Source organism: Haliotis asinina, chromosome 9, assembly GCF_037392515.1.
Source record: "Haliotis asinina isolate JCU_RB_2024 chromosome 9, JCU_Hal_asi_v2, whole genome shotgun sequence".
NCBI classification, from domain to species: domain Eukaryota; kingdom Metazoa; phylum Mollusca; class Gastropoda; order Lepetellida; family Haliotidae; genus Haliotis; species Haliotis asinina.
The window spans coordinates 14,928,758-14,939,703 of NC_090288.1; the positions used below are offsets into that span (position 1 = coordinate 14,928,758).

Sequence of the window (10,946 nt, forward strand, 5' to 3'; positions counted from 1 at the left end):
AACAATCATTCACAAGTCCACTCATAATTGGCAGTGGATTTCTTTTTCGATTCCCAACACTAATACTAACATGCAAATGACCTTGATTTGATTTGTAGGTGGGGTAGTTCTCTCGAATACAACTGTATGGATGCAAGGTTGTTAAAATGAACAGACACTGTTATTCGTGTTATCATTGTTTCGGCTCTTGGGGTGTAATGAGAGATATTTGTTCCAGGAACCATTCTCTCATGAATCCCTGCTGATTGACAAGAAAGAGTTGCGTCTGACAAAGAGAGAGAAGCAGTTGGCGAAGGAGGCATATGCTCGAGACAAGAAGATGAACATCTCCTACACACGACCATCCTATGCAGCGTTCTACCCTCATGGCCCCTCCAACACACCCATGTCATCGATGTAAGCATCATGTTTTGTGTCAGAGTGAAGGCCTTCTAGAGTATCAAGACTGGTAGAAAAATACGGAACACATTTTTCCCCCATATACAAATCCTATAGGTGATTTCATTAACATTGCTCCACGTGATTCTTTTAACCAGGGGAGCAATGGGGTAGCCTAATGGGTTGTGTCTGCTTGTCATGCTGAAGACCTGTTCAGATTCCCCTATGTTTGATGCCTATATCTGGTGTCCTTCATCCTGAGTGTAAAACTACTTTCATTGTAACCCCAGAAATATGTATCCCTGAAGTAAGCTGAACAGGAGTACCAGGGTAAAATTTGGCTTTGGTGTAGATCTGCATCACTATGTTAGTCTTACAAAGATGTGTATTTGATTGTTTTTCCAAAGTTCCATGACCACAAGAGTACAATTTGTCTTCCTGTGACAGCAAGTCACTGAATTTTCTCTGTATTAGACAATGAAAGACACATTATATTGCAGTAATTTTGAAAGATCTCTCAGCTGTTCATTGCACCTTCTGATAAATAAACTACCACTTTTCCATGTTTGAAAAAAACCCCAAGACTTTAGCATGACACAGTTTACATGTGCTACAACAAAAATGTGATCTTTTTCTATGAACGTGATGCATTTCAGATTTCAGAGACTCCGATATATTTCAAATTTAATCATATCTGCATTCTTTTTAGTAGTAGAGACACCAATACGCCCCTTATCTGGAGCACAGTAATAATATCCAGTCAAATCTTGTTAATCCGACCTCCATTTATCTGCCAATCGGCTTTATGGAATACTTATGTTGGTATCAAATTGAATATATGTGTTTTAGTTTCATTTATTTAGTCTGGCATCCTCATTAATCCAACAAATTGATGTGTAGAGGATGATGTCGGATTAACAAGGTTTGACTGTGTGTTGATTTCTAACCAAGGATTTCTCTTTATACACTCAGCGATGGAAAGTGTACCTTGAATGTTTGCCTGATTGTGTAATGTTAAAAATATCCAGGAGTCTAGTAAAATATCAGGCTCTTTGGAGGTACTGTTGCATTTTTTTGCTGTTGCTAGTACATATTTTGGCATCAGTTTGATCTCTGGTACGTATCTCATTACAAGCTCTGGGGATAATAGGGTAGGTTAGTGATAAAAGTGTTTGCCCCAAATTCAGGTTCTTATCCCTGCATGGGTATGATGGGTTAAGCCAGTACATATTTTGGCATCAGTTTAAACTCTGGTACGAATCTCATTACAAGCTCTGGGGATAATAGGGTAGGTTAGTGATAAAAGTGTTTGCCCCAAACCCAGGTTCTTATCCCTGCATGGGTATGATGGGTTAAGCCCTTTTCTTGTGGCCCTGTCTTTGCTTTCTCACTCACTGACTCATTTTCTGTCCTGTTCATCATTGTCATCTCTAACATTGCAGGGGAGCGTATATACGGCGTGTGGGTCCATCCCGCCCAGTTGCAAGTGTGAAGCCGATGATCTCAACTCCAGTACCGATGAGGTTGAAGGCAGACGGCAAAGCGCCAATCGGCACAATCGTGCGACCAGGGGTCACAGTTCACCAGGTCATCACCACGACAGGTACAATCTCTCAACTCATTTTATATTGTTTTGAATCTAATCAGACCATGGATTCACTGAAGGTCATGTAAAAGATTTCAAACTTTAAAAATGATTGAATCTTAAATTTCAGGCCATCTGGTGTAGCATAGGCCCAGAGTTTGAAATTAGCACAGTGTCCATTTAAAAAACTCAAATGTAGCCCATTTACAATAATCCTGTTCTTGTTGTTTATCACTCAAAACTCCATTCACTCACTTTAATTCTGTGAAATATATTTGTATACCCAGGACTACAGCTGCAAAGATTTACAGAATCAACTTTACCTCATGATATTAGTGGGCGATGGTGGGGTAGCCAAATGGTTAAAGTGTCCACTTGTCACGCTGAAGACTCTGGTTCTATTCCCCACGTGTACAATAATCTGATGCCCATTTTTGGTGACCATCAGCATGATACTGCTGGAATTTGCTAGAAGCAGTGAAAAAACATACTCATATTTCATAGGGGTTGGGTCACGTCTTGGAAATTCCCCATTCCCTTTTATAAATGCATTGCCATGTGTCCAGTAAGGTGTCTTCTTTAAATGATGGCTGTAGTAATATTTTGAATTTCATGACATTTTATTGTTGCTGCAGATATTGTGTTGCCTGGCAACAACACAAACACACAAGCTGGTATGCCTAGGAGGATCCCAGCAGGTCAACAAGTGCTTGTTATAAAGACATTGAAGGGTGTCTACATTAGAACCAGTGATGGCAAGCTGTTTGCAGTGCGCTCCAAAACTCCGGGTAATTTAACAGGAGGCAGCAGCGTAACTGGTGTCGCAACTACCACGACAACAGGTGTCATTACACTTACCACTTCCAAATCAACAGGTGAGACATTGAGTAAAATGATCCTTATTGTAAACATATTAACGAAAATGACAGGTGAAACATGGAGTAAAGCTGCCTTTGTTCTATGTGTGTCGTGACAGTGACAGACGAAACATGGAGTAATATTATCCTTGTTCTATGTTTGTTGTGACAGTGACAGGTGAAACATGGAGTAATATTATCCTTGTTCTATGTTTGTTGTGACAGTGATCGGTGAATAAGAAGATACGTAGATAAGAAACGTATTGTAAATATTTAAGTTGTAGATCCATACCATATGTTGTTATGTTACCTTCACTTTCAAATGTCCATCAAGCATCTGGCTCCTACAGTCTATTAGTAGGACTAAAACTTTTGTTTAAGATAGGGAAAAATGCAGAATGTTGTAGTATAAAGAGTATACGTCTTATAAACATGAATATTGTGTGTAGATTGAAGATTAAGAGTTAGCTGTCATTACCCCAGCAGTTTAAGGATACTAGTCACAGCTGTGGTTGGTAATTCTTCGTTGAACACCAACATTGGTGAGTGTATGTAAACAATATGTGATAGTAATTGTTTGCCAGCTGAATGGCGGAGTGATAGTCTGTACATTGTAAGTCAGTGATATGTGGGATGATTAATGAACCAATTTGATATGGTTGTCCTTCAGGTTCTCTAGGAGGAAAGGCAAAGTCAACATGTACTACAATTGTCATTCCAAAAACCAAGAACCTCAATTCAAACACTCCTGCAAGTATCAAAATAGTGCGCCCCAACATCTCCCTCAAGTCGGGAGCACCCCCAACCAGTGTGATTATGCCCCGTGGTCATGCTTCAGGGGCCAGTGGCCAGGGGACATCCATGCTGGCATCCATCTACTCGCAGACTCAGGCTGTCAACAAGATTCTCAACAAGTCCCATCAACCCGGGAGTTCTAAGTCAGAACCTTCATCAAGCGCTGACAGGTCCAGCATGAGTGAGATTGGAGACTCTAGTCGAGATATATCAGCCTCGAGTTCTCCTGGACACACATCAGACTCTCAACCTGTGTCTGGGAGCTCCTCACCTGCAGGAAGTAGCGACAAGGACTTGAGACTCCCAGAATTTGGTGTGTTAGGTGTACAGAACTCTGGTAGGTGGAGCAAGGCCGGCACAGTGGTGCAGTCGTCACCATCTTCTTCCAACTCATCAGCTGTTGTATCAATGTCATCTATCGCTTCTCAGTCTGGTAGCTCTGCTACAGCACTCTCCCCAGCCTCTGGCCAGCCCTCCAAACCCAGTCCATCTGCCACATCCTCGGTACTACCTGTTGACCAGTCCATTACCAAAACTATCGGGTCAACTGTTCCCTCACCACCTACCCTCAGCCAGCCTGCACAGAACCCACCCTCCATCAAACCTAATGCTCCTCCAGTGCATCTTTCAGTCTCCACATCATCTGCCCCTACTCACCCTGTTCCTCCACAGCCTGTTCAAACACCAGCTGCTGCTGCTCCAAAACCTCCACACTCTAATCAAACTTCTTCACCCCCAAGCACACTCCTAGACTTAGACTCCCTGAAACCTTCATCCACCCCAGTCACCCAGCCCCACCCCTCCCAGTCTGGATCCCAGCCCCAGTCATCATCCTACCCCCAGCATCAGCCGACACACCCCCGCCCCTCCATGATGTCAAACAACTCACAGTCTTCCAACTTCTCCATGTCCAACTTAGCTGGCCTGTCATCACACCAAATGCACTCACAATACAGTGGCCAGAGCAATATGACTGAGCCCTCACGTCCAGAACAGTCACAGATACACTCACAGTCCACCATGCAGAATCACAATCAGTCACAGAATCAGTCTTCAAACCAATATGCCCAATCACAGTCCTCAACACATCCTCAGTATACGTCTCAGGTCCAGCCACAGAGCCAATCACAGTCCTCCAGACAGAACCCTATGGCCCAGTCACAGTACCCAACACCAAACCCTCAGTCTCACTCCTCCCAGCCGCCGGTGCCATCAGGGTCCATGTTTGGTAACCCACTGGCCCACCTGACAGCCCAGTTCGGGTCAAACCAGCAAGCGAATGGGGTATCCATGTCACCCTACCTACCCAAGCCAGTGTACCCAGGCCTCTCCACCACCTCACAAGAGTCTGCCTCCTCACAACTGCCAAGTAAGTTTCAACTCCAAGTGTATTGTAGTCATCGGGTTTGAATGGTGCAGGAATCTTTTAATCATTTTAGTCCTGATTTCCAGATTAATTCTTCAGCTTCGTGTGCAAAAATTGTTAAGAAAATCTAGGTTGGGTGTATGGGTTATACAAATTAGTAATCAGTGTAAGAGAGACGTATAAGTCTAGGCATGATATTAGTACAATTCATTTCCTTTATTCCAACAAGTTTCCTTCAGTGGTATCAGGACAATATTTTGCAGTGTGAACATTTAGGTAATGCATGATCACTGTGGTAAATGAATGCACTAAATTTCACAGTTTCTTTTACAATAAATTTGTCAATAATTTAAAATTACAAAATTTTGTTAGAGATTTTATTATAGATTACTTACAGGTGGGAAAAGGTTTTTACATTTTACAAGATTTGCCTTTTACAGAAATATTTTAGATACGTCTTATGTTATTGAAATACGAACATTTGAACAGGTAACGAAACTCGTCAGCCCTCAGGGGATTTACATAAATGCTATTTTCATAACCATCAAGATACTTTGTTCAAGCAACTGGTCTCCACCGAGAAATAATGTTTAGTGGTTCTAAACCACACTATTTGGTTCGAAGAATTATTTGGGAAAATTAGATTTTGTTGCAATGACAAGGAAGTAGGGTTTTAAAAATATAGGCTTAACCAGAGTTACTGAAAACAAATACAGTCATGACACTGTCATGACACTGTCATTACACTCCGTGGTGGACAGTATCTTTTAGTGTACTTACAGACATGCTTTCACTGCACAATGCTCTCTATTCCCTGCCATCTTTGCTCTTGCATGTTCATCAGTTTTTCATTTGCAAGACTGCACATGTAGTGTTCGGAAGTAATCACTTGATACCATGACCCATAAAGATCCGGATGCTTGTCATTAGAGGCGACAAACGCAATTGGATGGACAATCTTGTTGACTTGGTTGACTCATTGTTGTATCCCAGGTGCCTAGATCAATGTTCATGCTGTTGATCACTGGATTTTCTGGTCCAGATATGATTGTTTACAGACCACTGCCATGTGGCTGTAAAACCTAAATTCACTTACTTGCCACTGCTGTGGGTGGAACTTTATCAGAAACTAATCTGTTTCACAAATCTCTCATAAACCTAAGATCCTTGTACCACTTTTCCAAACTATTCTGTAATATATGTAATGAATGCTACGAGAAAAGTTACGAGATCTTATGAGAGTTTTTTGAAACAGGTCCCAGGATCTGGAGATCCTGGGTTATAGGTTTGGTAGCTGCATGCGTATGCATTATGGGGTCTTTTCAAGTGGTAAACATTGAAATCTGCATTACGTTAAGCTTTCCTCCATCAAGGTTGCCCATTTCTGGTGTCCCCTGCCATGACATTGCTTGAATATCGCTAAATTGGTGTAAAATTCCCTCACTCCATCAAGGTAACATGCTGTGATGTGTTAGAAATGCTGTTCACAGCAGTGTTGAAAAGACTCGCTTTAACTGTTAAGTTTTTTTAAAGCTAGGTTTATCATAATCTAAGCACTAAAGCTTCATTTGTTAGCTTTGAAAATTTGTGTTATATTGTACGTATATTGTTTCGTTGTTGCCTATATTTGACTACATGCGTGACAAAATAGTCTTGACATTATGGAATTACAAATTTTGACTGTTTTTCACGGTCGTATTTCATTTATATTTTTCTTTCTCACCTCAAATGGTTTTGGGACTTGTGCTTATGCTTTTTGTTTGTGGCTGATGAAATCAAATATTGATTTTTGTATGATTATCAGATTAATGCATTCACTCATGCCGAAGACCAATGTTCGATTCCTCATATGAAACCCATTTCTGGTGTCCTCTGCCATGATATTGCTGGAATATTGCTTAAGGCTGCTTAATACCAAACTAAGTTGCTTTAACAAGAAAACAAAGTTTACCATCTTGAAATTCACGTTCATAGTTTCTGTTTGCTGTGTGATAAAACTGAAGTGTGGAGAATTGGTTTAAGATATAATTCAAAGATTTGGTAGTCAGTCAGCATGACCTACATTGGATTTTTAACATGTCAGACCTCAGTTTAATAGTGTCCCAGCTTTCTGTTGGACAAATGTGAGTTTGGAAGACTGCAGATTATTGTGCAAGATACATGTATGATTGAACTGAGAGTAATTAGAGATTCAAAATAGTGGTATGCAAATGTAATGTGCTGTTATCAACAAATGAAATGTACCAGTTCCTTACATTTTAGCACTGGACTTTGATAGTAGCAAAAATCAGAATTCAGCATACTTGTGTAAGTGATGAAACAATTCATATCGGTATTAGCCCAACTTCGACAATAATTGGGCAGGTTGTCAGTTTATCTAGACTACTGTTTATTTACCATGAAACACAACTCCATTGCATGAGGTAACTGCTGTTTTATAAAATCTGTTGTTCTCCTCAGACATGCTTTTGTGGTCATACCCGTGAAGATCTGGGTTAGAGTTGGTCTTCAGCAAGCCTTGCTTGTCATAACAGGCGGCTAACAGGATCAGGTGGTCAGGTTTGCTGACTTACTTGACACATCATCTTATCCCGATGCTCATGGTGTTGATGACTGGATTGTCTGGTCTAGACTTGAAAACAACACAAATAACCATCTGTGAACATCTGATGGCTGACATTCTTCCTTTGACTGTTTCAGGCACTGAGGACACCAGTATACAGCAGAGTCAGAGAGGCTACGGTGAGGCTGACAACTCCATGAACTATAACCTCAATAACAACAGCAACAACAATCTAGGCTTTGGTGGCTCCAACAACTACTACAATATGGGAGCTGGCATGTCGCATCAGTTGTCAGGGTCATCAGGGGGAGGTAACCCACAGATGATGCACAATCCCTACTTCCCTGGTGGAGGGATCAGCTCCTACCCTTACCCATCCCACATGTCCATGCTGGGCCAGGGTCCTGGGATGGGCTACAACATGCCATTCGGCATGCAGAACCCCATGTCCAACCCCATGGCTAGCTCCATGCCAATGATGGGCGGTGGGCATGGGATGATGGGAGGTGGGATGGGACAGTCCCAGCAGCAGACTCCAAGAGCATCCACACCTGCCTCAACAACTGACAACAGCCTGAACTCCACTCAAGCACCCCCGACCACATCTAGCAACCAGTCCAGTGTTCCTCAGATGCCAATGCCGTTCCACCCAGGAATGTATGGCATGGCTCCAAACCCTCTGCCCTACCCTGGAATGCAGTCATTCATGAACTCCCCTTCAATGTACATGCCATATGGCATGCCAACAATGATGCCCTTCGGCCCCATGAGTGGAATGGGCAACCCCATGCAGTCACAGTCTAGTCAGATGGCCAACTATGGCCAGAACTCTTACGGACAGTCCATGTCTCAGGATGGAGGTGGTCAGGGTCAGAGTCAACCAGATGGCAACAAGTAAATGTGCAGGCACAGGATTCAGTGAAGACAGCAGAATTGAGATTCACCACCAATGTTGTGTGTTGTGATAGACCTGTCTCTAGGACAAGAGTTTGTTTGATCTGTGACCTTCTGGAATACATGTACCAAATTCTGTGATGGCATTCATTGTGGTGGTCATATGGGATGCAGGGAAACAGTGTATGCAGTATGTGAAGATGCAGACAATTCACTAAACCTGTATTCATCGTTGTGGTGAACAGAAATGTTCAGGTATTGACCATGAGCACAGATCAGCTGCAATCTATGGATCCATGACATGCAGGAACCATTGGAGGAATATGGTGTTACTGGTGCTGACTGAAGGTCATTGGATCTAGGTGAAGATCAGTGGACCTAGTAGAAGGTCATTGCTCCTGGCTTGTTGTCATGTGAAACCAATGCCATCTAGGCAAGGATAGTAAATATCATTCGTGAAGAATATCTAAAGTGTTAGTGATGGCATCTCAGAGTGAAGGATGTGGACAAACTGCCATGGTTACCTGATGGTGACAGCTGCTGTTGCTATGGTTACAACTTGTAATGAGATCTCATCATGCTGCCATGGTAACAGTGCATTATGTTATTCCTCAGAGACATCTCTTCAACACAACAAATGACAGGGTTACAGTTCAATGGGCTTGTGTAAGAGACACCGTATGGACATCATCAGCACCTTCTGGGTGAACTGCATACAAGTGTTCCTTACACACAGAAAAGTCTGAATATGCTGGATCATCATGTGATTGATGAAAACAGAAGACAAAGACTCCCAAGATGCACAAGAGTTGCCATACAACAAAGTGATCTCATGAATGGGTTAAACAAACATTACGTGATTTCGCACACTGTTACAAAGGGTATCACAGTCATACATAGGCAGTAGCAAAGTGGTTTGGCAGAAGGAGATGCAAGGCCTAGACCTGCTGGCCATTATATGGTCATATTAACCGTTATTTCAAAGTCTCTTGGCAGACATGAACAATGTGCTGAACATTTGAAAAAACAGGAATATTCAATACTAAATGTCCTCAATAAAAAACCCAAAATAACTTCGTGCCAACAGTCTGAATATTTCCAGTCACATCACGAAAATATGTGTGCATCAAATTATGATGTTTTGTTGGTAATTTTTTGGATTGTTTGTAATTATTTATCAGAAATATGATGCTCTAGAGATACTTATTACACCAAGTACAAGAATTATGGGTTGGTAGCAATGTCTTTGAAGATTTTAATGTAGTTCTGTGATGGTTGTCTGTAATCGAGGCAGGGAACGTCTGTTGTGCTGGAAATGTCACCAATGAAGACCCTGCTTCGTGGCAGTTGTTGCCATGGTTACTGTGTGTAGATATATATTGTTTCACCTGCATGAACCATGTATTTATTCACACTGTTTCAGTTACACAATCGATTTGTGTCATTTACGTAGTGGCATTTTAGACATATCATTCATGGATTTCTATTTAATGTATTTTCTGACAGGAGAGATTTCCTTAGCTCCCTGGCAGCTCTTAATCATCGTTATATGGCCACCATTTTAGTCGTTTGTTGAAATGTTTTCATTGTTGCACATGCTGATGTAAATTCCCAAATCTTAACATGCTGTCAATCCTTTTGGGCTTAACAGGGGCCTGTTTCACAAAGTGATTGTAGTGCTAAGATCATCGTAACTCACACACTTTAACATTGACAGTTGTAGCGCTACAATCGCTTGGTGAACGGGCCTCGACCCTGTTAGTCATAAGATGGTGTTATGTGTCATACTGTTCTCTTTGGGCTAACAAATTAGAGATTAAGTGGTCAAAATGGCTGCTGGCTCAGTGAAGTGCTTGCTTACCTTGAACAACTCAGTGTTTGTCGTGTCAACTGCAGGTGTGGAGGCCCAGCTTTGATTTACTTTTGATATCACTTCTTAATATAGCATGTCACAACATTCACTCACCCAATCACTCGGCTGCCATTACATTCATAGGAGTCAAGGCCATGGTCACAAAAACTGCCCTTTTGGACATTCGTCTTCATGATTTTAGGTAGATGCCATCTTCACTGGTGTGAATTCAGTCCACGTCTGTCAGGGACTATTGTTCACGTCTACTTGTCACTTTGTGGTTTGTTAATTATAGTTGTCGATGTTTAGCGAAAGACACATCATGTTAGTTTTGTCTTAACAATACCATTCATTCACCATTGTGTATGTCAATTGTCAGTTCCATTCTTATGATATCAATGTTTCTTGGAACAAGATCCAGTTTTCAGGATGAGTGCTTATCCAAGACACTGACAGATATTGTGCTAAAATGTAATGTTTTTATCAGCAGTCTATAAATGTTAATTTACCTTCTAGGTATTGACCAATTATCTGGTCACTTTGACATATTTCTGTCAGTTTGACCCATATTGTCACATTGGCATGGTAGCTTGTCACTGTGTGACCTGTACTGTCACCCTGACCTCTATGTGGTCACCTTGACTTGTATGGTGTTA

General features: G+C 41.7%; 1 protein-coding gene across 1 annotated transcript in view; it reads left to right on the forward strand.

The window, feature by feature from the left end:
- LOC137297023 (helicase ARIP4-like) overlaps positions 1 to 8,518 on the forward strand; it is a 31,985-nt gene extending 23,467 nt beyond the window's left edge. The window contains exons 18-22 of the mRNA XM_067828967.1: positions 218 to 396; positions 1,821 to 1,981; positions 2,599 to 2,838; positions 3,491 to 4,984; positions 7,682 to 8,518. Of these exons, the coding sequence (XP_067685068.1) occupies positions 218 to 396; positions 1,821 to 1,981; positions 2,599 to 2,838; positions 3,491 to 4,984; positions 7,682 to 8,442 (2,835 nt within the window). The 3' untranslated portion in view covers positions 8,443 to 8,518. The remainder of the gene's footprint in view (positions 1 to 217; positions 397 to 1,820; positions 1,982 to 2,598; positions 2,839 to 3,490; positions 4,985 to 7,681) is intronic.
- The last annotated feature ends 2,428 nt before the right edge of the window (positions 8,519 to 10,946 follow it).